This window comes from Nothobranchius furzeri, chromosome 6 (assembly GCF_043380555.1).
Source record: "Nothobranchius furzeri strain GRZ-AD chromosome 6, NfurGRZ-RIMD1, whole genome shotgun sequence".
Classification (NCBI taxonomy): Eukaryota; Metazoa; Chordata; class Actinopteri; order Cyprinodontiformes; family Nothobranchiidae; genus Nothobranchius; species Nothobranchius furzeri.
Window position 1 is genome coordinate 38,249,484 of NC_091746.1, and position 20,347 is coordinate 38,269,830.

At 41.4% G+C, this 20,347-nt stretch overlaps 1 protein-coding gene and 1 long non-coding RNA gene across 2 annotated transcripts in view; one reads left to right on the forward strand and one right to left on the reverse strand.

Moving 5' to 3' along the window:
- The first annotated feature begins 2,123 nt into the window (after nt 1-2,123).
- grk3 (G protein-coupled receptor kinase 3) overlaps nt 2,124-20,347 on the forward strand; it is a 119,911-nt gene continuing 101,687 nt past the window's right edge. The window contains exon 1 of the mRNA XM_054736904.2: nt 2,124-2,464. Within this exon, the coding sequence (XP_054592879.1) occupies nt 2,352-2,464 (113 nt within the window). The 5' untranslated portion in view covers nt 2,124-2,351. The remainder of the gene's footprint in view (nt 2,465-20,347) is intronic.
- On the reverse strand, nt 5,655-6,682 carry LOC139070298 (uncharacterized). The gene is made up of 2 exons (XR_011520837.1): nt 6,451-6,682; nt 5,655-5,884 (listed from the first exon to the last, which is right to left on the reverse strand). It is a non-coding gene; the product is annotated as an uncharacterized lncRNA (long non-coding RNA).

The following is a 20,347-nucleotide window of genomic DNA, read 5'->3' on the forward strand; positions in this document are numbered from 1 at the left end:
AGAGGCGACCAGCCCCGCCGGGGACCCAACAGAGCCCAGGGATTCAGATCTGTAATAATAAGTGTAGCAGGATGAGGTAATCTGCTCCTGATTTTAATAAATAGCACCTGGTATTAAAGTCAGGAGCAGATTACCTCATCCTGCTACATAAGTAAAGGTTAGCTGCTGTAATTTTAGTGTGCTCATAGAAAACGTGACAAAAGAACACAAAACATATTTCTCTTTATGACCTATATAGTTGTCATCAACATAACATGATTTACAGAATACATGTGACCAACTAACTTCATGTTCTATCACCGGATGTTTGGATCATAGGCTAAAACATAAACACTTCCCCTTTGGCCCCACTCCGGTCCAAATGCGAGCCGCTCCAGGTTTTACCCGCCTCTCCCCGCCGCAGTGGGAGGAAGTCGGACCACAAAGCAAGCACCGACCGTGCTAGCAAAAACACAGGCAAAAGTACACCCGAGGGGGGGTGGACTCCAGCCAAACATGTGCCATATTGTAGTTGAAAAACCAAGAGCTTAATTGAACGGAGCCAACCGTGTCTGCTGGCATTCGGTCAAGAGGCAGCGGGAGGACACCGTTTCAACACGCCGAGAGGGCTCTCTCAGCACGGACTGTCGGCTCAGCAGGAACCCTTCGAGGCTGGCGCGGAGCTCGACGACCGGTTCGGCTTTCCTACAGACAGTTCCCCCTCCGCGTGAGGAAACCGCCAAAACTCTGCGACGCTCGGTGTCTAATGTCACCGACTGTGGTCAGAGCAACCGCATCCCAACACCTCCGCCGCCTTTCTGATTGACCTCCGTTAACAACGAGGAGAAGTTATCCTTTAACGGGCGAACCTCTGCTGGCTAGCCGACATCCATCTACCGTCGCTCCCTCCCCATCCGCCGCCACCAGCAGCGTCACCATCAGCCCCAGTCTGCAGCTCCGTGGCTGGATCATCTGGCGACGGGTCCCCTTCAAGCTCGGGATATCACAGCTAGAAGCTATGGATTATATGTTTTCTGTTTCGCTGATATTTTAGGCCACCGGACTGCCAGGGACTGATTTTCGGAATCGCAGCCAGACTTCCCCTATACGAGGATCCAGAAGACCCGCAGCCGTTAGCATCAAGTAAATCGCTGCATGAACTCGAACAGTCGCCAGCTTGTGATTGCGTTCACAACTGGGATTACGAGCATTTAAATGTACCTTCAGATCTTAAACGGTCTATTATATGTGTCCAGTTGTTTCCTCGCTGGTTATTTAGCCTACGGGCTAGTGGGATTCAGTTTTTGCTAGCTAGCGTGGTTGCTAACTAGCAGGCGAACGCAAATGTCGATACTACCAACTGCCAGTTAGCTCTGCCACGCGTGGATCTGCTCTGATCTGTGATTACTTAATCACACCGTTTGGCTTTAGCTGTGGATTTGGTGCTAAACCTCTCAAGGTGTTTTACACACAGCTATCCGTTCTGGTGGTATTTTTGGCTTTGCTGATGCGCCGATACAGAACATCTCAGCTTTAACAGGAAGCCAGCCAGAAAGGAAGGCATAAAAGGAAAACAACAAACAGGAGCGGTGTGGATTCTGACTTCAAACCACGAGTCTGGCCTCGTCTTCTGCTTGAGCTCGCATTTTTTTTTTATTTTATTTTCGTGGCAACACTCTGTCGAGTTCTATTTGCGGATTTTGCTGCACCAGCGCGGACGGAGAGTTGTTCAGCTTCTATCGGAGCGTCTTTTCTTCTAAATCTTCGATGGTTGAAACGAGGAGACGCAGCCACACGTGTCCCCCTTTGCTGCCTGGAAAACGGACTCTTTCTGCTGCCGTTGAGGCCAACAAAGAAGCCATCTCCCTTTTTGTCATTCCACTATAGTATCACATCGTTGTCGACTGCGCAGTTTTTACATTTGAGGGGAAAGCCTCCCACCTGGAACTCATGCCAAACTGGACACAAACCAGTCGCTTGGACAACAGGGAAGTCCCCGGAGACATGCTGGATCTGACAGCTCTCTGATCTCGTATTGTGTGCACCAAAACCAACCTTCATTTTCAAAATTTCTCTCCCGTAAACAATCTACCCAGAGAATACGTGCAATTTTAGCGCTGCATGGGGTTACAACGACTCTGATCTTGTTCATCTCTGTGATGAATCTACATTTTTATTCCTCCGCTATGGTGATTTGAATTGGGCAGCCACAGATTCCAGTGCCAGCTGACCGTTTTTCGGCCCCTGTTATCGCGCACCTGCCCTGGATGTTGGTCATATCCGCTGCAGGACACTTTTTTTTAATTCCCCGAAATAAAGACGCCACCCCAGGCTCTGATTTTTGATTGATTTGGTCGTCCCAGGGTTGAAAGATGGCGGACCTCGAAGCTGTACTCGCAGATGTCAGCTATTTGATGGCGATGGAGAAGAGCAAATCTACTCCGGCAGCCCGGGCGAGTAAGAAAATTATCCTCCCTGAGCCCAGGTAAGCCCTAGTTTTCCTGGACCATTACGGCACAGTCCGTGCTTGTTTGTGTGTGTGTGTGTGTGTTGTGTGTGTTTTGTGAACCCTATGCGGCCATATAGGGAGATGGAGGCGTGCTTCCTCTTAAACATAATCGCTATGCTTACAAAATGACTGCAGACACGTAACAACTTTGGCTTAGTAAAATCACAAACAACCTCTTGATATTTTTGCCTTCACTTTACACCTGATTCCTGCCCAGGAAGTTGTAAATTTGCAGGATTTTTCATGTGCTGCACAGAAAGCATTTCCCTCCTCCAGATATAGTGTTAAGTATGTCCTTCTCTTCGTGTTATGATAGTGTTCTGGTAAATGCGCCTTCTGCTCATGGCTGATTGCTGTATCATGCAGTGTTTTATGTGTGGTGTGTAAGACCTTTCTAGAGGCTGTTGTCAGTGATGGTGCAGCTGCTCTACCAGTATGCAGCTCTTATTCTGAAGCACACACATTTGTGCCTTTTAGCAAAAGCCTCCACTGTTACTAGGCTATCAAACAAGCCCAAAGGCTCAGCCTGATTGAGATGACACCCCTTTACCCTCGTCTCTTTTTACCATTCTAAAGCATAATTGCACATCTTTGTCTCCACTACAGCAGCTTGTCCGAGGTTTCAAGGTTCCTCTCCTGTTATCAGGGAAGGTTTTAGCCTTGTAGCTGCTGCCTGATTGAACAGGATGTGGTTAAAATGTGCTTTTTTAGAGTTCTGCTTCTCTTATGAGGTTTGTAAATACGACAGTGCCATTTTCCTGTTAGAGGCAAACCAAAATGAGTGTTTTAGCAGCAATGCTTTTTTGCAGAGAAGATCTTTAGGCTACACCATTTATACTCTTAATTCTTTTGAGAAAGCTGGATACTGATTTACTGACACATACTTGTAAAATCGATGCAAATGTGGGTTAAACTTCACTTATAAGCTGAGTGTTGCCTACACATACTTCATTATAAGCAGGTATGCTGCTTAGTTGTTTTATTCTTTTAGAGCTTTTAAAATCCAATAGAAAATTCGAGTTGACTTTTAGACCAGTTAAATTTGAATGATACCTTTTGCATTTTAGCCGGTCTGATTTAAGTTGTAGTTACTATATGTCATTGTTAACCATCAGCGATGGTTTTCAAGAAAATTCATTTGCATTTCTCTCCTTGAGAGCCACTACTGGTTTCTGCTCACGTCAGTATTGGCCTAAAGATTACCTTTTAGAAAGCTAAAGTCAACTTGAGTCTATACATCTATTGCAGCAAGCTTTGCGCCACGTTTTGTCAATTCAATCAATCAAATCAGCAACACGGATAGTAAACAATGCTGTAGCACAGCTACATTGTTATGTAGTGTATGGTTTGATCGTGTTACATGTGTTACTTTGTGGCGATGATATTATCAGAATACTGCTTCCATGGTTCCTCAAATAGGAAACATTTTTCTGATTGGCTTAATGAACTGACCTGAATTGGAATGTTTATTATGTGAAGTGCATTGAGACAACTCTTGTCGTGATTTGGCGCTGCTATATAAATAAAATTGAATTGAATTGAATTGAATCACTTCCGGAAGTTACTGGTATCGGCTCGACGAAGGGAGCTGTTTACATGAATATGCAGTTGGTTTCTTAATGCATTATCTGGTGCTTCAGCACAATTATAACCAGTTTGCTTTCAGCTAGACTAATGCATTTACATGCATACAAAAACTGACATCAGTATATTTAGGGCAATAATTCAGTTTTCTGATATGCATGCAAGCTCACAGTGTGTAGTTACAATGTAGCTCATCATCACCAGCTTGTGAATAGGTGGATGACTGATTGTGTTGTGAACAGGCCCCCACAATGCAGCTCTGAAATTGAGTCAAACCCGGAAGTGAAATAAATTGCAGTTCCACCCTCATCCGCTGGGGGCTGGTGTCAGAAACGAGCAAATCCTCATTGACTCCCATGTTAAAAATACCAATTTCACAGCACAAATAAACATGTTTACAGCCTGGTTCCAAAACATGTTTTGGGTTTAATAGATCTAGTTTACACTCATGACAACTCTGAGGGGGGTGAATTTTTTTCTCACTCTTCTGTTTAAGTGTATTAAAAGCCTAAAATTCTGTATAATTAATGAGCATCCGACCCACGTGACCACAGAGCTAGCTCCGTGGAAAGGCCTCAGTAGAGGCTCGGCCTGGCTTGGAAACTGCTCCGGCATTTTGAGTCTGTGTGTTTGTGTATTCTTGTTTGGATATTATTTGTGCAATTGTTGGACAAAATGACTTACTGTGGCATTAATTGCACTAATAGAGCGTCCAAGGAGTCTCCACTTCATTTTTTTTCGGTAAGTAAAATTATATTTAAAACCCAGTGCATTTAACATAATGCTGCACTTTAGAAAATGGGTTGAAATAGAACATGTTGGTGGAGCTGGGTTCCGACTATCGGCTTGTGGAGCTCTCGGGAGACCGATGTTTTCCACCCGTTTCTCCCCTCCCCGCAGCCCGGTCCATCTCTATCTGATCGCGGCTTCTGTTCGCTGTGCGCGGGCTGACGGCTCGTTCTCCCAGCAGCTCGGTGCATCTGTCTGATCGCGGCTTCTGTTAGCTGCGCGGGCTGACGGCTTGTGGAGCTCTGGGATGGAAACCTTTCCACTCGGTTCTCCCCAGCAACAGCTCTGCACATCTCAGATCGCTGTGGAGGTCTCGGAGACCTCTGTGTTCCACCTGGTTTTACCCAGCGGTCAGCCCGGCGTATCTCTGAAGCCGGGCGTACACTGTGCGACTTTTTCACTTTTTTGAGCCGATTTTCCAGTCGTGCGAGAATCCACGACATCGGGGCGAGTTTTGCGCCGAGCGGTCGTGTAGTGTACAGGGGGTTACGAGAGGCAATTAACACCACGTGACCAGCCGCCGATCAGCAGTCGTGAGGTCACACGGACTTCTGGTGTGTTTAATATTTCGCTCGTCCCTCGTGAGGGTATCGCACTGTTGAAGCGGCGCTGCGAGCAGCTGCGACCCAAAAAGTATCAGAACTAGGGCTGCAACTAAAGATTATTCTCATAATCGATTAATCTGTCGATTATTTTTTCGATTAATCGATTAATCGGTTTGTTATTGTTTAGCTATTTAACCTATACAAGAGATGAATACATTTCAGTTAAGAAAAAGAAAAACATAAGAGAATTGTGCAGTTGACTGCAATCTATTTTATTGCACATGACCACAGTCAGCAGTGTAAAATGAGCTAAACAGTGCAAAATATCAGTCCAGAATAATTTTTTGGCATCAAAATATAAGAGGTAAATTCCATAAAAAATAATGTAGAATGTGGAATAGAGTTTGTAAGTGCTATGCATTGCTGGGGGGTGAGTGTCTTGTTCCCCATGTAGTTGTCCATCGTTGCTTGTTTTTTTCTGCATAAGAAACACAAATAACCTGAATTAAGTACACATATAAAATAAAGCAGCACACACACTACAACACTAAATCAATATTACATTATTTGAATTAATTAACAATATACAGTGATCATTTATTTTGACAAAAATGTGTTGTGAGGCGTTTTACAGCGTTAGATAGTAAAACAGCCTTTTAATAGTTAAAAAAAGGACTTTCTGAATTTCTCCTGTATTTAAAAATTGAAAGCGTACAACTATGCCGCATTATATTCACCTGGACACAGCTCGTCTGTATATTTTTCTCCGCGGAGTTGTCCTTTTTTGAATGAGGAACATAGTTATGGGTTTGTGCCGTTTTTCTCTTAACGAGAACATTCTTATAAACAGACGTGCTAAATTTGGCAAGCGCATGATTCACAACACGGAGGAGATTCACGATTGCATCTAGTCAATCAGAAGTAGAACACCGTAAACTGACGCGGCAAAAAAAAAAAACATGTTTAACATCCACTATAACGAACTCAGCTAACACTAAGTCCCAAATGTGATCTGCGTTAGCTTGTTTATTTTCTGTTACTTACCGGACATTCCTCTGCTGCATCAGCCCCCACGTTTTCGTCTCAAATGTTCACTTAGGGACGTCGTGCTTCCGTCGTGCCATGGTTTTTGCATATTTTGTAGGTCACCGGTCTTTTCAAGGCATCTAGTGAAGTGCTCCCATACTCGTGAGGTTTTTGTCCGGGGTTTCTCTTGTTTTGTCGCTTCTATTTTTCTTCCGTATTTGTTGTTGATCCGCCATCTCTCACAGCAAGATGCGCGTCAGTAACGTGATACGTCATGAAAACCGAGGGCACTTATTGGCTAATTTCTTCTTCTACGGCCCCACTGGTAGATCAGTGGCTCATTACTGCCACACACTGGCGGCAAATTTAACAGATTGTAACCGATGTCAGATTGTGGTAAAAAATAGACTTTATGCGGTAAAATATGATTATTAAACAACTAATCGATGACTAAAAAAGTTGTTAACTATTTTAATAATCGATTATAATTGATTAAATCGATTAGTTGTTTCAGCTCTAATCAGAACCGCTCACGGCGCATGCGCGCGCAATCCTGCATCAACGCCAGTCGCTCGCTATTTCCCTAATAACACACGCTGTTCTTTTTGTTTCTACACGTTTTTTTACTCACAAAGATTGTCAAGAAAGCGTGTTTGTCGTGTTCATGTCAAATTAAACTGATCACAAAACACAGATTTACTGTCTTTATTTCGTTTTCCTCATCCAACCCCCATAAATCCCTGTGTGTCCTCCTGCAGCACTCCCGAAGGACAACAGGCAAAACAAGACAAAAAAGTCTGATGTGTTGAGTAAAAACTGCTATTTTTAGCACATTTTTAGGGCCGACGTGTTGCTACCAGACGTACAGTGTGAGCAGTCAGGTCGCATACGAGAACTGGGTCGTGCAGTGTGAGCACATGACTCGTGAGATCTGCCCTGCGAGGAAGTCGTACAGTTTGAGCTGAAGCTGAGTGCTGCGAGTGAAAAAGTCGCACAGTGTACGCCCGGCTTGACTCAGAAGCTCTGGTGTTGTGCACAGTTAACTCCGGTTGTAGCTAGGTTGCTACCTCCGTTAGCTTAGCTCCCACCTCCGCATTAGCTTTGGGTCAGCTTCAGGTTAGCCTTTTAGCTAGTTCGACCGAGTGTCGTCAGTCGATCCCAGCCTTACAGCCCCACCCTCAGCTCCTCCTCTCTTCCCTTTTATGGAATTGTCTGGGCTTGACGGAACCTGTGACATGGTCAAAATGGCGGTGGTGGCCACCTCCCATTTTAGCAGAAAAACTTGTTATTGGAGCCTATGGAAACCCATTGTCCATATATTTATGTCGATGGTTGTGAAAAAAAGAAATAAAACAATCTTTTATATAGTGCCTCCCAAGATAAATATCACAAGGCACTCACAAAAGCAAAACCATTTTAGTAGTCTTAAGTGTGAGGAGATGAAGGTGTGGATAACAATCTCAAGTTCAGAACGGGACAGAATGGGACTCGGCTTAGCAATGTTCCTGAGGTGGAAGAAGGAAGATCGAACAAGAGAACTAGGGCTGCAGCTATCGAATATTTTTGTAATCAAGTACTCTATTGAATCTTTTATCGATTAATCGAGTACTCTAATAAATTACCCTTTTGGGTTTGTAAACCATTATATCAAATGGCATGTTATAAAATATGAAAGACCTCTTAAAATGAGCAAGCAAGCAATCGCCAGTTACTCTTCAAGTTTTATTAAAAATTATTTTTCAAAACTTCAGCACTCAACTTTACTTCACAGTAAACAAATGCCTGTGCAAAAATAAGTATACAACCAGAGCCGATTTTACCCTTGTGCGAGAATCTACTAGCCTGTCAAGCCAGACAAAAACTAGGAGGATAACTGTTGAAGTAGAGCTGCGAGCGGTTGCCGACCCAAACGGCACCAGAACCGCTCACGGCGCATGCGCAAACATGGCTTGCCAGTTATTTCCCTATTAACACACGTCCGTTTTAATTTTTGCACTTTTTTTTTCTCACACAACAAGGATAGTTGAGAAAGCATGTTTGCCATGGCTATGCCAAATTATACTGATCACAAAACATTTATTTACTTTCTTTCGTTTTCCTCCGCCACTCTCATAAATACCTGTCCTCCTGCAGCAATCCTGAGGGACAACAGACATCAATAACAACACAGTAAAAAGTCAGACGTGTTGTAGGGCTGGGCGATATGGCAAAAATAGAATATCACGATTTTTCCAATATTTTATCACGATTTCGATTTTATCACGATTTTTTATCCATGGATAGCATAACTTCAATTGCGTATTAAAGAAGAGAAACATTGAATAAATAAACATTTTTTCATATTAGGGATAATCAGCACAGTGCTAACACGCTTATATTTTAAACTCACACCAGAGATGATAAAAGCCCTGAGAGAAACAATTACAAAAATCAGTTTTTCAAGTAACTTAACATAAATTAAAATCGTAAACATATTTAAAGTGCAAACATGTCAATTGCAAACATATTGTGCAAACATTAACTTGTTCAAAATACTATGTAGCTCCCAGTTGCTCATGTAGTGGATAGTTAAGCTCAAATACGGCTCTGATGTGCGGCTGGACCAGAGATTGCTTGTGGTAGCAAAAAACTGCGCATTCTGAATATTTTCTGCAACAAGTCTCTAAATAAAGTAAAATTTTCCAGTGCAGATTGGAGACAACCCATAGAAGCACTTATTTGATCTAATTTCAGAGAAAAATAGAACAGGTTAGATGCACCTAATAAATAAAATTACTAACAAACTCAGGAATCTTTCTTTGCTTGACTGTTCTGGTGCTGAAAATATCACTAATGCGGATCAAAGGAGATACACAGATGAATGCACCTCTTATTATTTGGAAACTACATTTACTGCAGCTGGTAGAGGCAGAGATTGTTTCTATTGATACACGGAGTTTACAGAATCATTCTAAATTGTAATAGGGGAAGACTGCAGGAGGGAGCGGTAAAATACAGGGGGTCCCCAGCAAAAACAAGAAACTACGAGTCTGATGAAACCCGCTGGTTTTCCATCAGGCAGTCAGGGGGCAGCTCCAACGACCCAGTGACCGAGCTCAGTCCGGCTCGGCAGAGGGTGAACGAGCCGAGGTGATGTCGTGCTCTGCTTAAGAAGCGGTGTTATTTTCCTGCTTCAGAAGAAGCGTCCAACGTGTTTTTACGCTTTCTCCGAGACATGTCACGCCGCTAAGTTGTTAGCGCCGCGCGCTAAGGAAACCCTGCGTTCCTCTTCGGAACGAAAACGTCGTTGTCGCTCAGCCGCGGCCGAAGCCATGTTTGTTCACACACAGGTGAAAACAAGCGGGGCACTAATATATTACTATGACTCACTCTGATTGGTTAAGGGTCAAACAAAGGCGTGTCATTCGCCTGAGGTAAATTTCATTTTCATTCAGAGGCAGAAATTCAACAGCAGAGCTGTGAATCGTGATAACAAGGTCTCTCAAAAATGACAGACCGTCAGATGTGTAGATCGTAAAACGGTCTAAAATCGTCATATCGCCCAGCCCTAACGTGTTGTAAAAACTGCTATTTTTAGCACCTTTTTAGGTCCGACGTGTTGCTACCAGACGCACAGTGTGAGCTGAAACTGAGTGCTACAAATGAAAAAGTTGCACAGTGTCCGCAGAATATATAGCGGACCACCGAGTCCGCTTGCAGAAGTGACATTTACATGTGGATGTTTCCTGGTCAGGTGCTGCAGCATCGAGGATGTGGTGTTGTGGTAGGCTAAATCCATTTTACAGTATTTACACTGGACTACGTTTTCCGCCTTACGACGTGAAAAATGGTCCCACACCTTTGACATTTTCTGTCTTTTTCGCACTCCACCGGGGTCCACGTTTTTCGCCATGGCTTAAGAGAAAGTTAAGTTACATTCAGTACCCGCGTGTGCATTCAGTGCAGTGTGTATGTGTGTCACTTATTTCGGTCTGTTTGTGAAACATGACCCTTGGCAATTGCAAAGCAATGAATTAATTAAACATGAATTAAATGAAGCCTCAAGGCAGAGAATTTGACTTGAGGCTTTTTTGTACTCGAATTATTCAAGGTACTCGAATTATTCGAGGTACTTGAGGAATCGTTTCAGCCCTAAAGATAACTGATACGAGAATCCAGGGTGAGAGCTGTCATTTGCATAAAGATGGTAGGAGATTCCTTTAAAGGAGCTTGGGATGTGCTGGAGAGGAAGCGGAGGAGGAAGAGTAGGGGCCCCAGCACAGAACCTTGTGGGACACCATGGGTGAGGGAGGGGTGTTGGAGACAACCACAAAGAAAGAATGCTCAAGAAAGATGAGAAGCACCTTGAGGGGTTGTAGAACCCTAAGAAGGCACTATACAAAAACAGGCCATTTACCACTAAACTGTTAATAACAGATGTTAATGGCTAATAAACACAACACTGTACATTTTTGTTACGTGGGAAAATAAAAAATATAAGGATCCAGTTTTTCTGTGGTTTCCCAGAGAATGGCGTCAGACGTGGCTTAACTGTAACAGATTTTACTAATTGTTGTGTTCAGTAACCAGACTGACTATTATTAGTAGAACAAGCTGATGACGAGGTTACCTAAACAACATGGAAAGCTGTTTACACACTGTGTGTGTGTGTGTGTGTGTGTGTCAATATTGGTTTTTACACATGGAAGTCATGTTAGATTTTGAGGTCAGCTCAGGGCAGGTAAGTTGAAATTCCAGCACTGAGGGGTCCCCTCAACTGATTTCCCAACCTGGTACAAAACAATTCCAACCCCAGTGTAAAAATATAGCTCACCACGTTGTAATTTCCCACATGATAATGGTCTGGGTGGTGTTACGCTGTGAAATCAGTGAACTGAAGGAACAATCCATGGATTTGCATTCAGTAACCTCCAATAAATGCAGAGTAGGACTGCAACTAACGATTATTTTCATAATCGATTAATCTGTCGATTATTTTTTTCGATTAATTGATTAATCGGTTTGTTATTGTTTAGCTATTTAACCTATACAAGTGATGAATACATTTCAGTTAAGAAAAAGAAAAACAGAATTGTGCAGTTGACTGCAATCTATTTCATTGCACACGAACACAGTCAGCAATGTAAAATGAGCTAAACTGTGCAAAATATCAGTCCAGAATAATTTTTTGGCATCAAAATATAAGAGGTAAATTCCATAAAAAATTATGTAGAATCTAGAATAGAGTTTGTAAGTGGTATGCATTGCTGGAGGGTGAGTGTCTTGTTCCCCATGTAGTTGTCCATCGTTGCTTGTTTTTTTTTCTGCATAAGAAACACAAATAGACTGAAATAAGTACACATATAAAATAAAGCAGCACACACACTACAACACTAAATCAATATTATATTATTTGAATTAATTAACAATATACAGTGATAATTAATTTTGACAAAAAAAAGTGTTGTGAGGCGTTTTACAGCGTTAGATAGTAAAACAGCCTTTTAATAGCAAAAAAAAAGACTTTCTGAATTTCTCCTGTATTTAAAAATTGAAAGTGTACAACTATGCCGCGTAGGGCTGGGCGATATGGCAAAAATAGAATATCACGACTTTTCCAATATTTTATCACGATTTCGATTTTATCACGATTTTTTATCCATGAATAGCATAACTTCAATTGCGTATTAAAGAAGAGAAACATTGAATAAATAAACATTTTTTCATATTAGGGATAATCAGCACAGTGCTAACACGCTTATATTTTAAACTCACACCAGAGATGATAAAAGCCCTGAGAGAAACAATTACAAAAATCAGTTTTTCTCGTTTTTCAAGTAACTTAACATAAATTAAAATCGTAAACATATTTAAAGTGCAAACATGTCAATTGCATACGTATTGTGCAAACATTAACTTGTTCAAAATACTATGTAGCTCCCAGTTGCTCATGTAGTGGATAGTTAAGCTCAAATACGGCTCTGATGTGCGGCTGGACCAGAGATCGCTTGTGGTAGCAAATAACTGCGCATTCTGAATATTTTCTGCAACAAGTCTCTAAATAAAGTAAAATTTTCCAGTGCAGATTGGAGACAACCCATAGAAGCACTGATTTGATCTCATTTCAGAGAAAAATAGAACAGGTCAGATGCACCTAATATATAAAATTACTAACAAACTCAGGAATCTTTCTTTGCTTCACTATTCTGGTGCTGAAAATATCACTAATGTGGATCAAAGGAGATACACAGATGAATGCACCTCTTATTATTTGGAGACTACATTTACTGCAGCTGGCAGAGGCAGAGATCGTTTCTATTGATACACGGAGTTTACAGAATCATTTTAAATGTTAATAGGGGAAGACTGCAGGAGGGAGCGGCAAAATACAGCAAAAACAAGAAACTACGAGTCTGATGAAACCTGCTGGTTTTCCATCAGGCAGTCACGGGGCAGCTCCATTGACCCAGTGACCGAGCTCAGTCCGGTGTCGGTACAGGATCTGCTCGGGTGCAAGATCGGCTCGGGGTCCTTCGACTGCCGATGACGTCAAAGTACGGCAAACCGACTCGGACAAAATACACTACACCTCTATACTGTTGGAAAGAATTTAGCACTTTCGTTATTAAAATAATGTTTATTAAGACGTAAGTTTGTGTTTATAATGGTATTTGTAAAATAAAACACTATTTTATTCATAATGTTGAACTCCTCTTTGAGCACATCCCTTGAAGAATCATAGGTATTAGCAACACCTGTGAAATTGTATTTGCAGGAAAGAAGTGTGTCCCGTTTATTTAAGTATTTTGTGTTTAGAGTTTTTGACGTCTTGTCATAGACTGTAGCTGCTAGCCAAAACTCTGGAGTTAAAAGTTTTCTGGCTTTACTAAAAAACCTGTCTGTATTTATTTGATTGATGGTATTTTTACTTTCTATTAGACTCCAAATGTAATAATTTGGCACGTTTGTAATTCATTATTTGCAATAATGTAATCGGCGATATTAGCATTAGCATTCCTATGGGTTTTTCCATGTATATTAGCATTGCGCTAACCACTCGCTGCCAAATTGCAGCCTTTGAGATTAGAAAATCTCCTGGCTTTAGTAAAATACCTGTCTGTACTTATTTGATTGATGGTATTTTTACTTTCTATAAGACTCCAAATGTAATCATTTGGCACGTTTCTAAATCATAATTTGTAATAATGTAATCGGCGATATTAGCATTAGCATTCCTATGGGTTTTTCCATGTATATTAGCATTGCGCTAACCACTCGCTGCCAAATTGAAGCCTTTGAGATTAGAAAATCTCCTTTTGTCACATCACAATTTAATTGCACATGCAGTTAATCGTTCAGCCCTAATATACATGCAGCTCTATGCTACAAGTGTATTTTCAAAGAGGTAATGATGGATTTCTTTGTAAAAGTTGTCCATCTTTCCAATAGAAAGATTTGCCTGGACCAACGTAACATGAAAACAACGTAACGTGATTACGTAATTCCGTAAGGTTCATGTTCAGCCAATCAACTACTTAGACGTCATCGGCAGTCGACGGACCCCGAGCCGATCTTGCACCCGAGCAGATCCTGTACCGACACCGGTACCGACACCGGCTCGGCAGAGGGTGAACGAGCCGAGGTGATGTCGTGCTCTGCTTAAGAAGCGGTGTTATTTTCCTGCTTCAGAAGAAGCGTCCAACGTGTTTTTACGCTTTCTCCGAGACATGTCACGTCGCTAAGTTGTTAGCGCCGAGCGCTAAGGAAACCCTGCGTTCCTCTTCGGAACGAAAACCTCGTTGTCGCTCAGCCGCGGCGAAGCCATGTTTGTTCACACACAAATGAAAACAAGCGGGGCACTAATATATTACTATGACTCACTCTGATTGGTTAAGGGTCAAACAAAGGCGTGTCATTCGCCTGAGGTAAGTTCCCTTTTCATTCAGAGGCAGAAATTCAACAGCAGAGCTGTGAATCGTGATAAAACAGTCTCTCAAAAATGACAGACCGTCAGATGTGTAGATCGTAAAACGGTCTAAAATCGTCATATCGCCCAGCCCTAATGCCGCTTTATATTCACCTGGACACAGCTCGTCTGTATATTTTTCACTGCGGAGTTGTCCTTTTTTGAATGAGGAACATAGTTAAGGGTTTGTGCCGTTTTTCTCTTAACGAGAACATTCTTATAAACAGACGTGCTAAATTTGACAAGCGCATGATACACAACACGGAGGAGATTCACGATTGCATTTAGTCAATCAGAAGTAGAACACCGTAGACTGACGCGGCAAAAAAACATGTTTAACATCCACTATAACGAACTCAGCTAAAACACTAAGTCCCAAATTTGATCTGCGTGTAGTGATGGACCACTATATTTAGCTTGTTTATTTTCTGTTACTTACCGGGCTGGCGTTTCCTCTGCTGCATTTGCCCCCACGTTTTCGTCTCAAATGTTCACTCAGGGACGTCATGCTTCCGTGCCATGCTAGATGGTTTTTGCATATTTTGCAGGTCAACCGTCTTTTCATGACATCTAGAGTGAAGTGCTCCCATACTCGTGAGGTTTTTGTCCGGGGTTTCTCTGCAGTATTGTCGCTTCTATTTTTCTTCCGTATTTCTTCTTGTTCCGCCATCTCTCACAGCAAGATGCGCGTCAGTAACGTGTTACGTCATGAAAACCGAGGGCACTTATTGGCTCGTTTCTTCTTCTACGGCTCCACTGGTAGATCAGTGGCTCATTACTGCCACACACTGGCGGCAAATTGAACAGATTGTAACCGATGTCAGATTGTGGTAAAAATAGACTTTATGCGGTAAAATGTGATTATTAAACAACTAATCGATGACTAAAAAAGTTGTTAACTATTTTAATAATCGATTATAATCGATTAAATCGATTAGTTGTTTCAGCTCTACTGCAGAGAGCAAAGCTGCTAGCCAGGACAGCATTAATGGGTGACATTACCAGCCTATAGGTACCATCTAAATAGTTGTTAGTTTTAACTTTAACAAGACTGTGGCAGTTAGCATCACATAAAACCCAGAGTGAGCTGCCGGGGATGTTGTGTGGGCAGAAAAAAACCCTCGCTGTTGTGTCCTAGTAACCTGGAGTTGCTGTCAGCCTCCATGTGAGGTGGAACGATTGCTTAATGTGTGGTAGAAAGTGAACTGTGCCCATTTTTACAACCTCAAGTCTAACAACAATGTGGAAAATTAGTTAATGAACCTGAGTATTATCTGTGCTGTTCAGAGACAGATCTGCTGTGCAGACATAACAGAAGGTGGTGTTTCAGGTTCTTTGACCTGTATTAAAAGTACTTCATCATTTAATGCTTTAAAACTCAGCTGAACTGTTTTTGATACAAGTAGATGCTAGTGAGCTGTTGTAGTGACTGGTAATGTCTCCGTTAAGTGACATTGCTGTATGGGTTTCACACTGGTTCATTTGTTTACTCGTCAGCTTTCTCCCAGAATGTTTCTTGACCAAATGAAACAGAGAAATTTATTCAAATGTCTAGTTGAAAGCTCAAATGTAAAAGCATGAATTTAAAATGGCTTTCAAAACCTGACAGATCTTCCCCCTGAAGTGCAGCACATTGTGCCTCACCTACTTTGGCACAGAAAATGACTTTCTATGGGTGAAAATTTGTTCTAATTTAGATGGAGTGTGAAGTATTTCCTTTTGTGTAGTGGTGCTAGGTGTGTTTGGCAAAGATCTGATTGTTTTTCCTGTTTGCACAAGGCATTGTAATGACCCTAGGCATGTTAACAGTTCAGATCAACAGTGTAGTGTTTTGGATCTGCTCCAGATTATAATCCATAATCCTGTTTTCATCACAGTAAATTGTTCTCACTGTTACAATCTGCTGGATTATTTTTCATTAGAGAAATAATTTACATCAGCTAATACGTTGAACATTTTTAGTGCTTTTGTATATGAAAGGACATTTGTAGAAATGTTTATAATAAAGTGGGGTGCATATGAGATAATTCACACTGTATGCAGTTAATTTTGCGTGACCTTTGATTCCTCACCACCCTCTGCTCATTCAGCTCTTTCTACCAAATTCGCCTTTCCCACTGATTACCTTTTTCTGATTCATTTTGTCTTTCCCTTTCCTCACATTTTTAATCACATATTTTTATTTTTCAAATTTTTATGTTTTTTAACCATTTACAACATGTATTTATTTTGAAATTTTTGTTCTTGTGAAGTACCTCTTAATCTTTGTCTTGAGAGGCACTATATAAAAGATAGTTCCGTCTTCTATTGTTACTGAATTTGTAGAAAAATACAAATGTCAAAAAATCTCATAAAATGATTTAGTATTTTATTTAAGAAATAGGTAATTCAAACAAAAACAAGCCGCATTTGAGATGATTTAATCCCCCTTTGAATTTTTGATCCCCTCAACACACAAACATGATTCTTGGATTTTCCAGAAGTCATCGCCCATCTCTATATGTTGGTCTATAGCAGTGGTTCCCAAACTTATTTAGCCGCGCACCCCCTTCTATGTCCCGACCATGTCGACGCCCCCCCCCCCAGCCCCCACATCGGGGCATGGCTCTATATATATATATATATATATATATATATATATATATATATATATATATATATATATATATATATCAGATGTCAAGCTAAACAGACAGGGTTAAAAAAATTCCCCATCACTTTCATTTTTTAAATAGTAATTAATAAGCATTCGATACCATTACAATTTCCTTTGATTTCATTTTGAATAAATATTTAGAGTGCCCAGGTAGCACATAAACAATGCAATTTAACGGTTTTCTTAAAGTAGGAACGTTTAACCTGTGCGGCCAGAGCGCTCTCCTTCCTTCTGCTCTGTATAAACCTGAGCTGATCACCTACTTGTGCGTAATCAAATGTCAATAGGGGACAAGATATAGCCATGATGTTCACTTTTACCTCAGACCGACTTATTGCTGTTTTATGGTGTGGCTGAATCTGCGATCCGCTGCCACGCTGACTGGAGTAACACATGCTGCAGTGTACTTGTGGTCAGGTTCATGAGGAGTCACTGGCTGGAGCGGACCCGACTCATCCCAGAAGCTAATATCTTAATTTGACCTTGAATGAAAAATAACCTCTTAAAAGTTTTTATCACGGTGGAGGCAGCGTTCATTTCTGCCTTCAGTCTGACAGCGGGCCGGAGTTAAAGCAGCGTGTGCGCTTATTGAATCTGTGTGTGTGTGTGCGCGCGGCACAGCCGCTCAAGTCACCGCGTCTCGCGCTATTTAAACCAATGTTGTAAAATTCCTTCTGCCCAGCCCAGATGTGCTCACTTGTGCACCCGTGAGCCGTGGTTCAGCCGGAACACGTCTGACCTCTGACAGACGCACTCTGAACTTCAGATCTTCAGCGCGCTGTCAATAGCCTGAATGGGAATCATTTCTTGTTATTTAGTTACATCCACAATGTTCAGTGTGTGAGGTTTACAACGTCAGAACACCTGCATGAGACAGGGTGTTAATTACAATCTGCCAGAATGACTCACCACCTTCAGATTCCTCCAACACCGTTAAAAATGATCAAATACGGAACATATCGGCGTGCGCAGGCCAGAGTGCTGAAGCTCAGCGCATTGTTATTATGAAGCTAGGGCACATGTGGAGGACACGCGCGCACAAAAATGTACTTGTTTTCAATTACATTTATTGTGCCCACTTACTTTTTCTTTGGCCCACCCACAAATGAGTTTCTACGCTAATGGTGACATATGACAGACTTCTCTGAGCTCCGCAGCCATTACACTTTTCACTTCGCGCACCCCCTAGCGGCAGCTCGCGCACCCCCAGGGGTGCGCGCAACACACTTTGGGAATCCCTGGTCTATAGGGCTGGGGGTAAACAATTATTTTTAAAACGATTATTCTGACGATTATTTTATCGAATAGTCGACTATTCTAATGACTATTTAGAAAATTAATCTAATGATTATTTTTCTATTGCACAATTAACAAAAACCAGAAAATCTCAAATTCCTCAAAAAATTGATAAATTGTTACTGTAAGAGAATAAACACTACGGGCCTTCCATTTTGTATAACACTGCTTTTATTGTGTTGCGGTTGGTTATGTTCTGGTGACGTGTAGAACTTGGGAGTGCAGGCTGCTGCCTGAGAGGTGGTAGAAGATGGAGTGTCTCCATGCTGCTTTGTTTTGGTCACTTATGAGCGTGAGGAGAGTGGTGTTACGACTCTTGGAGTTTGGCTCGTGTGCAAAAAGGAAGGGACAATAACGGGATTTAAAAGTTAAAATGATGATCAGGTTTATTTACAACAACAAAAATCATAAATCTTTCCATCCACAGGTTGGGAATAATAAAACTAATTCTGCCTGTGGGGAATTGAAACAAAGTACAAATAAGTAGGGATCCAACTGGGTGGTTAAACCAAACTCAAGGTGATATTTTAAACTAAACCGAAAACCCACAACACTCTAAATGTAATAAAAGGGAGATCTGCACCACAAAAAAGATGAACTCTAAACCAAAACATAACAGCTTATCCCAACGCAAGAAGCTGTTAGCGAAGATGCTAACAGTAGCTTTACCAACGTTAAGTTCAAGTTACCAAGTTTAAATAAACCAAAAACACCCAGCAGCAAACAGACCAGCACGGAGGAGAGACTGATACCACCAAAACAGCTCTCCTCATGTCCGAAAGAAGCTCCTTTATGAAGGGAGAAACGCTCCCGGTGATTTTCTACAACTGCGGTAGACACGAAGCAGCGCATCTGACCCCGGAAGTTGTTGTCCGTTGCCGGGAGACGAAGGCGGGCAAAACAGGAAAATAATCTAGTAGTGGACGGACATTGTTCCGGGTCTTCGGTATTTGGCGGAGATGTTAGTGAAGGCGGAGAAGAGGGCGAACTAGAGGAAAAACAGGCAGATTCCTCGTCTATTTACAAACTCCTGGGGATGCAACAAGTGGGCGCGGTGCGTCGACTTCCGGATCTGACGTCGACAAATTTTTAGAATCGAGCCATCGACGTCGTCGAGGCTTCGCTACAGCCGTATTGGTCTAATAGTGTTAGAAGCTAAACAGAAAACAAATTCAGCAGTGCTTCAACTATCATCTATTCTACTTCATATATCTGTGGAAATTTGTGCTCTGAAAATCAGATTAGTGGTTTTTACAACTCAACAGATCTGAAAGTAGGATTTCCTTCCTAAATGCCATGCTATTGCAGTGTATCTAAAAATGTCAGTGTTTAGTTCAATCTTTGTATTTTAAGATGTACTTGAAAAAAGTTACATGCCAAATTTTTTACTAGATAATTTTATTTTTTTGTTTGCTTTTTGGTGGGGAGCAGTCCTTGCGTCTTATCCCAGTTTGAAGAAATTGAACAAAAAACAAAGTTATACTTTTAATTAAAAACGTTGCCAATTATAGAACTGACATTACAGATCATAACCAACCTGGTTTGGAATCCTGTCCTAAGCAAAAACATAATTTTCATGTTGATCAAAAGATAAAGTCCTTAAATTAAAAATGGAAAGCTAAACTGGACAAACAATGCAATCTTATTGGCCTTAAAATGTAAAGTCATTATCTGCTACATGTTTTTATAGTCCTAAAATACAATTGCTATAATAATATGTTGTGCCTCCCAATAAATGGATAGGAGAGCAAAGCGACATCTTGCTTCCATAGTGGAGGCACATATTAATCTTCACCTTGATTTATTTATTTGTCTTATTTTTCATCCCTTTTAATTCGGCCTGAACGAAAGCAAACATCCACACAAGGTTACTTATATTTTACAAACTGGCAGACAGTAATCAGGAATCTAAAGGAGAAATATAGCTTATTAGTCTGGTCATCTGCCTTTAGTTGGCAGCACTCTGTTTAAGGACGTGAAGTTTGGTAGCTTGTTGCTCACTTTTTTATAGACAGTGA